General features: G+C 36.0%; 1 protein-coding gene across 8 annotated transcripts in view; it reads right to left on the bottom strand.

Moving 5' to 3' along the window:
- nfia (nuclear factor I/A) overlaps positions 1-17,622 on the bottom strand; it is a 154,221-nt gene that overhangs the window by 115,570 nt on the left and 21,029 nt on the right. The window contains exon 1 of one of the 8 annotated variants that reach the window (XM_056256532.1): positions 1,107-1,993. The exons of 6 other annotated variants lie outside the window; for them this stretch is intronic. In XM_056256532.1, coding sequence (XP_056112507.1) covers positions 1,107-1,133 — 27 coding nt within the window. In that variant the 5' untranslated portion in view covers positions 1,134-1,993. Of the gene's footprint in view, positions 1-1,106; positions 1,994-17,622 lie in introns of those variants that run through there. One more of the 8 variants, XM_056256535.1, reaches the window with a different exon arrangement.

Raw genomic sequence — 17,622 nt, 5'->3', positions numbered from 1 at the left:
TCAGTTCACCTGCCACCATGATTCAGACAATGACTGGATTTCTTTTTAAACCTCCTTTAACCCTCTCGGTTGCTGTTAAACTTTATTCCACTTTAGTTTTTATTCTGCGCCAATTACAAAAGTATGATAAAACCACAAACAAACAGCCCAATGCTTTCATAATCTTACTGTTTAGGTTATCAGACATGACAGCACCAAAGCTAAAACAGTCTTAACTTTTAGATTACACACACACACACACATATGTATATATATATGACAGTGAAGTTTGCTAAAATCTAATCAAAGAGTTTCTGATGACTTGAGAAGAAAAAGTATCATATAAGAGAGCAGAATTATTGTTGGAAGCTGGTTTATACTCAAGTTAAAACTGTAAACGGCATAGTTGCATTGATATTTAATAGTAAAAAGCAACTAAATATGACTATTCTGATCTCAAATGTGCTTTAAATGTGTGTGTTTTAAACTTAAATGGTCACACTCTTAAAAAATAAAGTTCCTTAATAGAACCAACCAGAAAAACAGTCTGATGTCACAGGAGAACCTTTTAAAGTCCTGCAAAGAGTTTTTTAATGTTGCCTTTCTTTAGATTTCTGGCGCTTTAAAGAACTTAAAAGTGCAGTGTACTGGTCTGAAAACTTACAAATGTGACATCAAAAACTTTTCCAAAAAAAGGAAAAACCTAAAGCAACTTATTTACAGAGGTTTTTTTGTTGTTGTTGCTGAAACTGTTTAATAACTTTATTTTTAAAAGTGTAACCAAATCAACTGCAGAACGTTGACTCTGCAGGATTAGAGTAACGTTTTCTTTCATGCACAACACTATTTAAAGCTTAACTTGCTACATAAAATCAACGTCTCTCCATACGCAAAAGCGGCTAGAATAAAATACAACTGTATATAAATGTGCATAAGAAACATTAATGTGTGAGGTGGGCGCCATACGCCATGTGGTAGTTCAGTTGGCTCTGTCAGAGCAGAAATGCCTTACTACACACTAAGTAACTTGTCTTAAGCAAAGGTTAGCCCCTATCCGTGCTGTCCCGACCAAAGACACCGCTCAAATACAACAAACAGAGTTAATAATAGACGAAAATGTCACTTACCTGTGTTAGGCATAGCGGAGAATACATATCTGTCGGTTTTAACTCTTGAATAGGCGATGTTGTGTGTGTGCGTGTGAGTGTGTGTGTGTGTGTATGTGTGTGTGTGTGTGAGAGTGAGGGTGTGTATGTGTGAATGTATGGGCTGTGTATGTATATGTGTGTATGAAAAGAGAAAAAAAGAGAGACAGAGAAGAAGGGAGAGAGGGAAAATAAAGCCTTGCTTCTTGCTTTCACATTTCCAACTCTGCGAAGTGCGCGCGACGCTTCAGCGCTCCATAGAGCTGAACTTTAACCCCGCCTCGAGTTACACACATCTACTGTACTGTACTGTTAAAGCCGTATATCCAAACTTTCGGCATTATCATCAACTGTAGCAAAGAGAAAAGTCCCGACGACGGACGGATGGATGGAAGTACAGTAGCCTACACGGAGATTTCACAGAGCCATGAGTGAAACTGTGGTGATGAACCGCCGAAAGGAGCGATTATTTCATCTTGCGGGCATTTGAATAGAAACAAAAAGATAGAAAAAGTTGTCCGGATGCGTTACAAAAGTCGCGTTTGATTCATTCTTCGCTGTCTCTTATAGCGCCGCGCCGCGCGCTTGCATCCGCCGTGAGGCATGTGGCGGTGCGAAGCAAAACTGAAGCGGATTTACGAGCAGCGAGGAGGGCTCGGCATGCTTAGGAAGATTGTAATATCCTTAAAACCCCCTGTTGCAAAAGCTGCCACTTGTGTCGTGGTTAGTTTCGACCTGAGAGAGAGAGAGAGAGAGAGAGCGAGAGAGAGAGAAAGAGAGAGAGGGAGGAAAAAAGTGAAGCGCGCACGATTCGAGTCCGCTGAGACGAAGCTCCCGTTCAAACTCTTGGGCTCTCCCATCAGCACAGCGCCCTCAATATCGGCACGAGAGTCATACACATGCGGGACAGGAGAAATATGCACTCCCAATGCCGCTGCACTTCGTAAACATGAAGTATTGTAATGCAGAAAGTGTGATAATGCATTTGACTTGCATGTTTTGACATTCTATGCACCGAATCTGTATCGCTTTATTTTAAACACAAAGCCTAAGCTACTTTACATAAAGAAACGTTTGGAATAATAAGACGTGCGAATAAAATCATTTTCAGATTTAACATATCAATACATTTAATGCAATTCTTGCAAAAAGCGCAGTAGCCTAGGCTAAGTGCAATCAAATAACTGCTTCTACCTGCATATTAAATACATTTTAAAAGCACTAAGTAAAATGTAACAACATTTAATAATAATAAAAAACTGATTATAGCGACATGCTTAATGCGTAAGACGAACAACCAATCAGTAAATTAATGAAGTCTCACGAGCCTTAATTACAGTTCTTGCTTCATTTCGAGACGGACATGACGAAGGCAATAACTTTAGTTAGTACGCGAGATTCATACTTATTGATAATTATTTTGACTCACTAAAAGAATCAGTTCAAAAGAGTCAATCGTCTGGGAATCGCTGTATGTAGTTGATTCACTAAAAAGAATCGGCTCAAATGAGTCATTCGTTCGGGAATCGGAATACATTGTTCGCTCTCAGTGTTTTTAATCAAGTAAAAAGAACTCATTCATTCAGTAGGCTAATCGTACTATACTGATCGCGCAATGTTTATGATTAACTAAAACGAACTGAATAGAACGTCATCCGATTACTCAGGACAAATCGCTATAGCCTAATCAGAAAAAAAGAAGAAAAAAATCTGCAATAAACCAATGTTTTTTTTTTCTTCATGCTCACGTAATATGTCTATTCGACCCCAAGTAGGCTATAGCCTAGGCTAGTATTTCTATCTGCACGTGATCAGTATTGTTTTCCAATATTTTGAAACGGCTAGTTTAAGCACCAATGTTTTCAGTATCATCTTTCACTTCTGTGAGCCCCGTCATGAACGTATTGATATGCGGCTGACAGGTTCCTTAACAGCATATGCCTATAATTAATAGGCCTATTTATATGTGGGATTTTGATTTTTCAAAGAGCCATTAGGAAACACCACACAAAATGAAACTGCACGTTTTCAAAAACGTCAAACCTAAACAGGCTCATGATTTAAAAACAAGGTGGACACTGATGGACAAGAAAGCGACTGCCAATACAATATTATGTTTCTAATCACGTGTGTCGTACGTGCAAACATCATTAATAAGAAAACCTGGTTCGTGTAATTAGTTTGGTTGGCACTCAACAGTTTTATTATTAACCATGCGACTACTCTCGCTGTAAGTCAATCGGGCGCCCCCTAGAAAACGGATCCATTTACAGAAAGTGTTTCAGAAATACAGGATGGTATTCTAAACGAGATATCAATCTGTTGGGGAAATAAAAAACAAAACAAAAAACACACTACATTCCAGAAAGCAAGCATATGTGCATACATGGATCGAGATTTATGAGCATTACACCATGAAACAAACACCAAGGTGCGTTTTGTCAAATGCAAAAGTGTTAATTAATATAGCACTGTGTGTGATAGAAATGATAGGAAACTGCATATTAATTATGCTCGCAACTCACAGTCACACTAACTTGCTGCAGGTGCAGGTCCGTCCCTCTGGTGTTTTCATGAGCTACTCTGTGATTGGGCAAAACACTGAAATTCAATGCTCACAGTACCGTCGCTATTGGGCAAGTTTCACACGCACGCATGTGACAACCACTCCTAGACAGACACTCGGGATCTCGGTAAACAGCCTCGCGGAACACAAATAAATTCGATTAGGAAGAGAGAGCGAGAGAGAGAGAGAGCGCTTATCTTCATGATATCTTTTTTTTTTGACAGCCTGACGAGAATGCAATCTGTGCAACACGTTGACATGTGTCGTTTCAAACTTTACGATGTAGGCTACTAAAAAACTATTTAAATAGGATAATAGATCGCCTATAATACCAATTATACTGTATTTATTCTTTCCAAACATCTTGTATTGTCTTGACCTTGAGCAAAAGGGAAGTGATACCTGAACTATAATCCTGTCAATCTTGTAGACTATAGCCTATATTAGCTATATAGTTTTCTTAAATTTAACTTGGGGTTGCAATAAAATGTATTAGCACGTAAAGACCTTCTCTGATAGAGTATTTAAAACATTTAAAGAAATTTGCTTTAAAAATGGACGAATGGCCTTCACTCATAAACATACAAACGCTCATTTTTGTACTTATGCAAAGAAAAATTGGTTCTTTGAAAGAAAAAAAAAGATTCTTCACTCCTGGGTATTTTGACAGGTATCCAGTTGTGCACTTTAACTGCATTCTGTAGAACAAAAGTTGCAACAATCTTAATTTGAACGTTTCAAATTGAACTTTGGAACGTTTCTCGTCGTCTCGCTTGTGAAGTCATGAAAAGGTTGTCGCGTGGCAGCGTTCATTTTAACACATGAACCGCGTGTCGAAAAGGCAGTCACCTGTATTTAATCATGCAGCCTTTACAACTTACTTCAAAACGGCCTAGAAACGCCAAGAGAACTGGATCAATGAATCCAATAGGCCTAATCAGATTTTCACTGTAATGTTTTCAGAAATTAGGCTAGCCTAATAAACATCAAATATTTGTTGATGTGTGGAGCATCCTCAAATACCCACTCAGGCCTAAATGTGCTTAGGTCTGAATTCAAAGTTATTACAGCCTTACATTTAGACGTCATTTAATTTAGATTTACGCATTGATTTCAGCACTGATTGGCTGAACAGCGCCTTATAGGCCTGATGACGAACTCTAATTTGGCGGGAAGAGTCAGGTGAACTGAAAACTATCAAAAAAAAAAAAAAAAAGCAGTTTAGTAGCCTATATATTTTTTTTAATCAGTGACAATATATGTAGATTAGAGAAATTTACGACATTCTGTGTCAAACTTTATATTCACTTTGAAAAAGTGTAAATTAATGCCATTGAACGATAATCTAAATTACCTTGAATTTTTAACACTAGGCTATTAGGTTTAAATATGGCATTTAATTCAGACTCTATATAGACAATAGTCCTATTTTAAATCGTGGTATTATATATATATAAAGTGAATATATTAACCAAAAAATTGTTGTGTTGTCTATAAACAATGAGTTACAAAACCTACACCGTTTATTCAGGTTTATTTTCCATTGATCCTTTATGAAGCAAGACGAATGTTACCAAGCATTCAATCTCGAATAACAAAAAAAACTTTTATAATAAAATAATTAAATGTATAATAAAATTCTAAAATTCACATATTTGTCTCGTTTAATTGTGGCAGACATTAGAGACGCCTTTATTGCATTTTCTGCCAAGTTCTAGGAGAAGCTACTGAATGCCAAGGCAACTGTGCCAAGGATTTTGGAGGCAGAGTGGCAAAGACGAGGCAAAAACTGCAGTGTGTAAAGGACAACGGAGCGAACTAGGGATTTAACTCTTCGAAAGAAACCAGAATTTGGGTTTTATGGTGCATTTTCAACTCATCTAAGTCACGGGATCAAATCAGGTATAAGGCACCTAATCAACTTGGATGGAGCTTCTCCTCAACTTGAGTGGTGGACGTGAGTACAAATCACTTTTTTATTCGAGATTAAAACTAGAAGAAAAAAAAAGAGAATAGCCTATGCGATAGTTTTATTTGAGGATCCGGGCTTTAGCGGGAGCGAAAGCACATCGATGCCAGACGAGTCTGCAAGAGAAAATGTGTGTGTGTGTGTGTGTGTGTGTGTGTGTGTGAAAGAGAGAGAGAGAGAGTGTGTGTGTGTGTGTGGAGGGAAAAAAGTGCGCTCTGAAGTTTCACTGCACATCTCGATAGTCTTCAGGGGTAAAACTGCTTAAAACTCAGCGTTAGATCGCCATCTAATGAAAAACCACCCTCAAACTTGTTGTGTAAAAAGTATAGCCTAAATAGGCTAACGCAGCAGGTTATTTATTTGGCTATCAATGTTGTTTATCACTTTAATATTAGCCAAAATCAGTAAAGTATGCACATCTAAATATAGCTGCGGGAACTTGTGAATGACAATTTTCATTTTAATTTAAAAGAAAAGTGTAGCCTACATCACGAAAAAATTCGGAAGGTGTCAATATTGCATTTGAAAATGTATATTCGCGTGCACTTCTCATAAAGTACGTGCCTTAATTTATATGCAAATAAATGAAAGCAGCAACTCGAAATATTGACATATTTAAATGATTGTAGTTTGCATAAAGGCATTCTTGTCAAAATCACCCGTAGACTCTTTTATGCAGGATGCGTCAGTTGAAAACGAATTGTAAAATGATGAGTTCCAGCTCAAATCATACTCAAATATAACAAAACAATAAAAAATACAATGCAAATGAGTTAAGGGAAATTATAGCGAGAGATACACACACCCATATAAAGATGAATAAATCTGATGTGGAAAAATACGCTTTCTCTGTAACCATATAGTGACCATTCAAAAAAGAGAGCAATAAAGAAAAGATGTTTTTGTAAAGGTAAATGTAAAATAATATAACATCTAAATAATAAAACTAACATCCAAATAGATAGATCAAATTATACTACCACAATATATACAGATGGCCTAGATAAAATGATGCTACCATTAAACCCAAATAAGTGAAAATATGCATTACAAGTTAAGTAAATAAACAATCATATTATTTTCCGATATTATTATTATTATTATAATAAAGATGTATCACCATATTACCTCATGCATAATACCAAAATATTTTGTCATAAAAACCATTAGGCATTTTATTATTATTATAATCGTCGTTATTATAATTATAAATATGATTTAGAATTTAAATGATTATTTATAATAGACTCAATGCTCATCATTGCTTTAGCCCGAATTCCTCCTCCATTCTATCCGATGAGGCATCAAATATAGGTAGAGACTCCACCTAGAGGCTGTGATCTGAACTGACAGGACTCGAAACAACATCAAAATCTAGTCTTGTACCTTTACTAAAGTGTGTGTGTGTGCACGCATAAGTCAACCTTACCTTTTCAGACACACTTGTAAAATATAATTCATAAATTACAATGGGATCAGTAGCCTAATTGTCAAAAGCTTTGCTTAAGAGCATTTAAAGAGTAAATAGGTAATATTTGGTGTGGAAAATATGTTTGGTAAGCATAAATAAAAGTAGAAAATTAATAATATGATAATTCCAGATTATTGTAATATAACTACTGTATTATTTTGTACAAGTAATTATTATAATACATATGATCGACGTTTTTGTTGAACCATGTTCAGAGCAGTTCATCCGTCAAATGACGGTGTCCAAAATATAGAGAATATAGTAGGCCTAATATACACTGTAAAAAATGTATAAACTGTATAATCAACTTGAATGTTTAAGTAATTTCAACTTAAATTACATTAAACTGATTTAAAAAATAAAAATATATATATTTTTTAAATAAGTTGAAAATTGCTTAACTTATTTTGATGAGTTAAAGCAATGTTAAAACATATGTTGTCATAACTTATTGATCATAATTTTTTATATTTCAGCCAATGCAGAGCGAAACTAAACAGTTCAAACTAATGTTTGGCTTCCTTCTGAATGATCTGGAGTGGAGAGAGACCTGGAGATGTGTAACTAATTCACCTTTTTTTCTTGCATTCCATTAAAAGCCACAAGAGGGTGATCTTTCTATACAGAAGCCCTTTTGATATCCGGTCTGAGCGTCTGTAACCGTGAGCCCTCCTTCCAGTTCAGCAAGAGTGCTTTGTCCATCAATGCTGAACTTAAACCGCTTCTGAATGTTGTCAAATATCACATGCACTGCAATAAAGAAATGCTGGAAATCATGACAAACATTTCTCGGTTGTATTTAAAAAGATGCACATTTTTCTCTTTACGTTCACTCAAATGAGGCCGGTGTTTGGGAATGATAAACTCGATGTAAGCTCGGGAGTCCCACGCTCACACCTGGAGCTTCGGCACTGTGGGGCAGGATTTCTGTGGAATGGGGGGTGGATGAGGGGATTGTGTTGGAGTCGCTGGATCCGGGGCTACAGTTCTCATTAGGCAGCCGGAGGGTAATAACATTATCCAGCACCATAGCAGCTTGCCTTCGGGGCTTTGCCAAGCCGGGCCTTATGAATAAACAACAAGAAACACGACAGAGGATCCCCTTACTCTACCTCTATTGTGCTTTTAAATAGGCTGAAGCTTTAATACACTCAGTTTGCATGTCTACAAAACGACAGGTGACTTTTAAAACGGGACCGAAAACAAGTACAAGTTATTACCTCCTAAAATTGATTTTACAATGGAATTGAATTGGGTATAGTATAGGCAAAATATGTTAACAATATGAGCGTTTACATATTTTAGAGTGAAATAAAAATGTTGACAGTGTTTATTACCTCCAAAAATTAATTTCTTAAAAGATAAAAATCTGTTACAGCGAGGCAGATACAATGGAAATTACCCTGGCCAGTTTCTAAGTGTTAAAATATTCACAGTTTTATTAGTACAGCCACAAAACATAAACAATATGAGTGGTAACATAATTTCAGTGTGATAAAATCATTTACTGACCTTTTGTTGCCTTAAATTTTTTAAGTACAATCAACTTGGATGTTTAAATCATTTCAACTTAAATGACATTAAACTGACTTTTAAAAAAATGAGTTGAATCTTGTAGAACATAAAAAAGTTGAAAATTGCTTAACTTATTTTGATGAGTTAAAGCAATGTAAAACATGTTGCCATAACTTATTGATCTCATAATTTTTTACAGTGTGTGTAAAGCTAATTTTACAACATTGTCGCCACAAAAATGCTTTAAACCCTAAACCTGTAAAATGATGGTTTAAACAGCTTTACGGTTCAAATAATACACAAGTTCCAACAGAAGAATTGATAATTATAAGATTCATATTTCTGCTTTTAACCTCTCAAAAAATTGGCCCCATGTACTTCCTTTGTAAGTGCCTCCTGTAACCTTGATATATATATATAAAAAATTATAGAAATGAGGGACACAATATTTTTTGAAGTTATCAACATTATGCCAACAGTGTTGTTTTAGTATTATTTAAATACTATTATAGTATTTTTAACTTTTATACTTTCAGTTTTCATTTAAATTTTAGTGTTTGAGTAATTTATGTGCTCTTGTCATTTTTATTAGTATGTTTTTTTTTATAATATTTCTATTAAGCTTTAAGCTAGTTTAACTCATTTTAGTAGGCTACTTCAACTCAAACTTATTTTATTTCAGTTAGGCCTAGTTGTCGAAGATCCTTCTCTATTTTTCATGTACGTTTTTAACGTTTAAGTTCATCGACTATTTATATTTTATTTCAGCCTTATTTCAATTAATGAAAACAATTTCTTAAAAGTTTTTGTTTTTAGTCAAAAATAACAAAACTGCATGCCACAATTGCAGTCGAGTGAGCTTAACGTTTTTGTAAACAATAATATGATCAATAAGTTACGACAACATGTTTTTACATTGCTTTAACTCATCAAAATAAGTTAAGCAATGTCTAACATTCAAAAATTGTAAGTTATACAAGATTCAACTCATTTTTAAAATCAGTTTAATGTAATTTAAGTTGAAATGACTTAAACATCCAAGTTGATTGTACTTGAAAAATTTAAGGCAGTAACTTTTTTCTTTTTACAGTGTATTGCATTGGAATGTTCCTTTAATATATACTTTTTGTAAAAATAATAATAATTGAAATCAGTTTTCTACATTTTTTTTTAACTATACGACCTCAAAATCCCCATTGTTCAGTCAGCGTTGAGAGAATGTGTTTGTGTTGGTAAGGGTGAGACGGGGTGGGGGAGGAGTGCTGGTGCTGGTTTGGAAGCAGTGGGCTCCACCTGCTGCCACTGAGATGCCAGCGCTGGAATATGGCCAGGATTGGCCCACAGTAAACCCCTCTCTCTCTCTCTCTTATACACACACACATGGGCGATCTGTGAGTCAGGCCTGCACAGCGCTCTCTGCTCATTCACAAACACAAGCTAACAGGCACGACTCGCATTCGCTGTGTTTTGTTCAATAAATAAAACGGTTTCCTCCAAGCGCCACAAATACTGTGAACAACAGGACTGATGTGGTGTTTAAAGAGCGATTGGGCGTAGATTAATGAAGAGTGGTGCTTACGACGGTTCTAATGAGTGCGGTGCGCTGCAGACAGAGGCCTTGATAAGACGAGAGGCAGTTGTGAGAATAAAGAGGAGTGAAAGGAGACAGATGGGCCTTACGACGGTGTGAGAAGACAGGAAACAAACACACACACACATACACACACAAGAGGAGCCATGTAGAGTATCTTGATGACTGTGTGTTACAATCGTCTTCTTTAAAAACCACACAGGGATGATGTGATGTCAAGTAAGAAACAAAAACACTAAATTGCAGATTTTGTTATTAATAATGTTTTTTAAAAATGGAAGCAATATATATTCTTTAATTATTATTATTTTTGCCATTTAGTTAGGCTGATACCAAAAGTATGGTCCATTTTGATTAATTGTCTTGAAAAGTATCCATGACTACTGAATATACAAAAGTTTCTGCATACGGATTTTTAGAGAATATATATAGAATGCACTCAAAAAGCACAGTTTCTTGCTAATGCAATTAAAAAGTTTAGGGTCAGTATTTGTTTTTTTTTAAAAGATATTAATACTATTATTCAGCAAGGGCACTTTAAATTGATCAAAATTGGCAGTAAAGACATCTCTACTGTTAGAAAAATATTTATTTTAAATAAATGCCGTTCTTTTGAACTTTCTATTCATCAGAGAAGCCTGAAAAATATGATAACAATAATAAGAAATGTTTTTTGTGTGTGTAGCAAATCAGCATATTAGAATGTTGTCTGAAGGATCATGTGACACTGAAGAAATTCAGCTTTGAATCACAGGAATAAAATACATTTCAAAATGTATTAAAATAGAAAACTATTATTTTAAATTGTAATAATATTTTACAATATTACTGTTTTTACTGTATTTTTTTATCAAGTAAATGCAGCAAAAGAGACTAAATGGTGGCTTATATTTAAGAGTTAAGTATAATTAGAAAAAAATTATACTTAACATTAATAATGCATAAGACTTTTCCAGGTATTTATGATAAAAAAAAAAGATTGAACTCACAAAGAGTAATTTCTAGCTGATTAAATATTTGAGAGCTGTGCATAAATCATACTTTATATAAAGCATTCAATGATTTTTTTTTTAATCCAGGCATAGAAATCATTATTTCAAAACTATGATATTTCCAGTTTTCCATGAATGTGGGAACCCGTGAGCTATCCACCATTTTGACAGAACATTAAAATATGTATGTATCTAATACCAAAATGAATAACTTTGTGACTTTTTTAGAGATAAATCATTTATATTATTTTTTCAGGCCTGAATTTATTTATTTAAATGTTATTTTCGGAGACATTTCCAGGTTTCTAGAACCGTGGGAATCCTGCATTTTCCGTTATTTTGATGTACAATTAAATGTATTTTAAATTGAGGCATGCAAAATTCTCATTAAATGCGTCATTTAAAAATAAAAACATAAACAAAACAGAGTGTTAATAATATTGGCAATTAAATTGATTATCAGGCATACCAAAATATACATCAGCAAAAAATCAGTGCAACCTAAAACTGAATATGTGGGAATTCCAAAAAATCAGTTCTAAGAAATCATGCCACACGTCCAGCAACGTCCAGAACTCACGGAGAGTCTTTCTTAAAAACAAGCCTCCAGGCAAGTACGGTCCATATGCAAGCTGTTGAAATAGCCAGGCATATGCTGGGTATATATAACACGTTTTCACCCTCCCCCTCATTCCTTCTGTTTGATCGCAGCACAGACCGCCAGGAGCACACCAGACCGCATGCTCACTGTTCACCGCATACGTGCGTTCATTCAGCACAGATACGGACGCATAAAGGACGCCAACATCAATGGAGAGAGTCACGGTGAGAATGCAGAGGCATCACGAACACAAACAGCCGCACATACACAGACAAACAGATGTGCAAAGCAACCTACCCACCCTAAACACTTTAAAAAACACTACGAGACACCTGACAGCTGTTCTTGGCTGGTGGGGGGGGGACGAAGAGGGAAGGATTTGCAGCTCGGAGCACACAGCTGGATATGGAAACAACTCCCTCTCCCAACATACACACGCTCGGCTCTCAGCGTGCAGGAACCGACAGGTGACGGAGATGAAAATTAACTACAAGGACGATCCCAAGAGAATTCCCTTATTACACCACTGAAAATCCTTCGGTACAAGCGGACTCTGTTGATCACTACAGTGACAATGTGTAGACACGAATCATGCCATTCCAAGACTGATCTCTCTCTTCAATCATTTCCTGTCTTTCCCCTTTATATCGGTCTAAAAGATAAAACTTTATTGTGTGCTTATTTGAGTTTATGTTTGAGCTGGCATAATAAGAGATCACAAAGAATTTTTAATTTTGACATGTTCCGTTTATTTACATTATTTTTCTAGGCCTGAAAGAACTTTAAAATTCTGTTCTGTGACCATGGGAACCATTAATTACCACCATTCTCATTGTAATATTAAATACAACAAAATATTAATATATATAAATTGAATGCATTAGTTAAGTTAGTTAGGCACTTCAATATGGAAAATTCTTGTTCGCCTTGAAATAAAAAGAGAAAATTCTTGTTTTTATGGAATATTGCAGTATTTATTATAAATTATTTATCCGTGCACATCATTATTTTATTATTTTTATTCATATGCCCTCATAATCTTTAATCAAATAACTTCCCCTCTCTCTTGCACGAGGGCGGGACGACCTGTCACTCACATGAGATCGACCAATAGCAAACCACAACTATCCAATTGATTCCCGATGGACGAAATTAAAGGGATACTCCAATTTTTTTGGAAATAGGCTCATTTTACAACTCCCCCAGAGTTAAACTGTTGAGTTTTACCGTTTTTGAATCCATTCAGCCGATCTCCGGTTCTGGCGTTACCACTTTTAGCATAGCTTAGCATACATCATTGAAGTGGACAAGAGTGCAGCAGGCGTAATGATATGACGCAGCGCCTGAAAATAGGCTACCTTCCGTCAATATAACCAACGTTACCGAGCTGGGGACTATTTTCAGGCGCTGCGTCATATCATTACGCCTGCTGCACTCATGGTACGGCAGTGAAGTTTCTTGATTGTTACGCAGGAATGAGAGTATAGTTCCTAGCCATATCAGCCTAGAAAATCGCAACTTTACATTTTCCGTCGGCCTTAGTGCACGATGTAACTACAGAAGAGTCAAGTTTTAAATAGGAAAAATATCGAAACTCTTTGGTCATTTTTTTTGGAGAAATGCTAATGGTCTTGTCCACTTCAATGATGTATGCTAAGCTATGCTAAAAGTGGTACCGCCAGAGATCGGCTGAACTGAATTAAAAACGGTAAAACTCAACAGTTTAACTCTGGGGGAGTTGTAAAATGAGCCTATTTCCAAAAAAAGTGGAGTATCCCTTTAAGTCCCGCCCTACATTTAGTCTTGTTCGAGAAGCCGTTCCACTCGGATATTCGTCACACTAGGGAAGAAAACACTATCACAATTTCTGTTTCATGCCGGTTTTAAGTTAAAAAAAAATTGAATAAATGAATACTTTTATAAATTAACTTAATAAATCAATAATATTGGAAATCATACACACGCTCTGCTCTCCGCATGCAGACTACAAGTACGATCCTTAGCGAATTCCCTTATTACGCCATTGTAAATCCTTCAGTAAAATCGAAATCTATTGATCACTACAGCGACGAAGAGTAGATGCAAATTACACCAGTTCAACAATCTCGCTTCAAAAATGTCCTGTCTTTCTTATATCAGTCCAATGAGTCAGCAAAAGTGGACGAAGGAATAATTGATGACGGGCTTTTGAATCATTGAAGATTAATGCAAGCTGGTAATGTGGCCACAACACAAAGTTTTCACAGTTGAGAACTATTTTATCAAAAAATGTGAGTTTCAAGCTTTATCGAAGAAAAAAAAAGGTTTCTATGCTCGCGTGTGCAGAGAGAGAGAGAGCGGGAGAAAAAAACTGTGCTTTCCATAGATAATAAAAGGTTTATTTGGATTGGAAAAAAACATGAAAACTGTTTGTCATTTTTTCTCTTATTATTTTCTCTTGTCATATTTGTTTGCTTGGTCGGTGTGTTTGTGGGATTTTGTTCATTTGCTTTTGTCGGCTGTAAAAGGACCCTTGAAATTATTTGGCCAAGTGATATGGAACAATAATGTGGTCGACAGACCTTTTAGCGGTGCGTTTATTGGAAAATAACTGCACACCTTCGAATGTTCATCAACCAACCAAAAGCAAGCATTATGTTAGTAACATAAGTGACGTGAGAATGGTCTAACTTTCAACTTGACAATCAGCTTAAGCTGCAGACAGAGCATCAACGAGGTGTCATCCGTCATTTCGATGACGCGCTCCGCAGTCAATGATTTTTAGAGTATCGTGGCTGATGCGCGATCATTAGGCTTTTATGTCTGCGATCAGAGGTATGAGGCAGTGCCAGGCCCATTGTGCCCATCTGCGACAGACAGGCCATTCGGGGCCCCTCTCCTGTGGTGTGACTAACTCATGCCGACAGTGCCAGGGATGAAGAGGGTCCCGGCCCTGCCAAGGGAACCACCGTGTCTTGCCTCCACTCAGGGCCGCCTTTGTTGTGGCTTCACTATCTCCCCACAACATGTGCTTCTATCAAACCCACACTGGCAATATCCCACTGAAAAAGAGAGAACACGTGAAATCCGCTTTTCGCAGCTATGTGTGTTATGTCTTCATTTGCCATGTGGATCTGTCTATCTCTATTTACTGGAGGAGAGGGATTTATTTCTGTTTGATATGTGTGGTTCATACTGTAATGTATTAATACGGTGATAGAAGGGAAGGGGCAAAAAAGAATATGGATGCTTTTCTGGTGATCTCACATGGGGGGGGGGGGGGGGGGGGTCACACACACACAACACACATATATACATATATGTATTTTTAATTTATTTATTTATTATTGATTCCATTAAGACTTTGATACTCATTAAAGATAAATTAAAATGCTTCATTATGACATATATTATTTTAAACAATAATATTGTATATATATATATATATATATATATATATATATATTAACTTATTATATCTTAAATTTATATAAATATTATAGTATAAAACAAAAACCATCCACATGTGTTACTGTATTCCACCCAAAACATTACTGGAACCATTAATGTGCTTGTAAGACTTTGACTTCTGTTTTAGAGTAATGTCTCCCTCTAATGGTCAATGACGGCAATCGCACTAAAATAGAGCAATTCAATTGGACTATTATGCTCTATATAATCTACAAAACACATCAATATTGATATGCAAAAAAAGCAAGCCTTTCTATTTATTAAATGTCAATATTAAACTACAGCAACGACAAACTTTGCAATTTGAACTTGCTCTTTTTCTCTGCACAGGGCTCTTTCTAGTTCTCCTTAATACTATTCCTTAGGTCAAGACAGGATTGCATGGCTTCCGGAATAAATCCCATGGATAACACTCCCAGCAAGGTCTTTGAACGCAGAAGCACTATGATCTGAGAACAGATGTGCTCATATGTAAGGAGGAATTCCAGTATAATGCTCAAAAACACATCATATATGCTGCCTTTCTCTTGGCTCCTTTTATTTCTATAAACACCCTACATGTATATGGAAAAGCAACTACATATGTGATCCTTACTGTAAATGTTGGACTATGATATTTTAGTGAGAGCAGAACATACAAGTAAATGTAAGCAAGTAAATGAGTCTTCGTGTAAACGGGTTCCTTTGAAGCCTCCTGAAGAGCAATGGTGGATGGGCAGATAAATGAATGTCTTGCCAGAGCAGGAGGAAGATGAACATGGCAGGGGTACAAACCTACAGACTTCAGCTGGGGATGAAGGATACAGGTGGAGAATTGGGACAGAGAGACAACATAATTTACTTCACTAGCCCAGTGAGGGGTGCGAGGGGGGCAACAGGGCGAGTTTCATTAGTCTCACGCCAATTATAGATTAAGTTTTTTGCTGTTCTTCGGTATTTTTAATAAAGAGTAAAGAGTTTAAATATGGTATTGTAGGATTTATAGGAACAGCTTAGTTGCTTCAGACATATCTGTATCTAAATAAATGTTTGCTCCAACAAATGTTTAATTTGAAAATATTAAACATTGAATATTAAACTATTATTAGATATATAAAATTATATATATATATATATATATATATACACATGCATTTCTAAAATGTATAATTATATACTTAATAAAAACAACATTATAGTAAAATTAATTAAGAATTAATGTTAAACGGAATGAAAAAATGGATGTAAGGGAGTTGCACAAACATTTGGGGATTTATTTCTCTAAATAAACGCTGGTTAATAAAACAAATGGTTAATTTAGAAATATTAAATTAAATATTACATATAAATCTAATTAGAATAAAATTACATAATGCAATTTAATAATAATTAACATTAAACACAACAAAAATGAGGGACAGATGTAGTTCATTGACCCCCAGCTACAAAATATGCTCTATATGAAATTATATTAAAACTATAAAATGACTAACACCATGAAAGAGGATTTATGGCACACAACTTGCTAAACTCTGAAACGTAACATGAGCTAAACTGTATACGGCAGAAGCGAAAGTGTGACGGTGTAAAAACATGAGGATCTAAACTCAAGGGAGCGAAGGTGACGGGCGAGGCAGACCACACAGACTTTAGACAAATTAGAGAGGAATGCCGAAGGAAGTGTTTAGTTTTCAGCTTCACTTTCAATAAAGCTGAAGCACAGCGTGTGTGTTTGATTGCACCCCTGTCCGTTCCTGTACACGCACACGGTCCATCTCTTGCTCTGTCTGCTACCTGAGCCCTCTCCGTATCTAATTTTCTTCATTGCAGCATTAAATGGATGTGCCCTCTTGAAGGAGTGGGTCAGCACTTATTTCCGCACAACTTAATGAAAAGCACATGGCTCGGGTCCTGTTTTAGCAAACCTCCTCCTCCCTCTGGTTCATCCAACTCTCACCAAAGTTACTCCAGCTATCGGTGGATGATGAACCAAGCTCAACCCTAGAGCTGCACTATTAATCGTTAAAAGATCGCGATCTCGATTCAAACACTGATGAATCGAAAACAGCTTCACAAACAATCGAAACAGCTTCACAAACAATCTTTTCAACACCGCAGTATGGTTATTTCTGTTACAAATATTCAGATTATCACAGAAGTGCTAGGATAAAAGTTTACACTTCAGATATAAACACTGCATGATGTCTACAGTAGTGATCAAAATAGAGCAAATCACAATTTGAAAGTAACTTGGCGCTTCAAATAACGATTGTTTCATTACATTGTTACACCAGTAGATGGCGATGAGTGACTGCTAAAAAATGTGTCTCCCATTGAATCATTCATTCAAGAGATTTGGTTCAA

Source organism: Rhinichthys klamathensis, unplaced genomic scaffold (assembly GCF_029890125.1).
Source record: "Rhinichthys klamathensis goyatoka isolate OS25496 unplaced genomic scaffold, OSU_Roscu_1.1 h1tg000127l_1, whole genome shotgun sequence".
NCBI classification, from domain to species: domain Eukaryota; kingdom Metazoa; phylum Chordata; class Actinopteri; order Cypriniformes; family Leuciscidae; genus Rhinichthys; species Rhinichthys klamathensis.
Note: the sequence above shows the minus strand (reverse complement) of the source record. Positions and strands in the feature narration are given on the sequence as shown.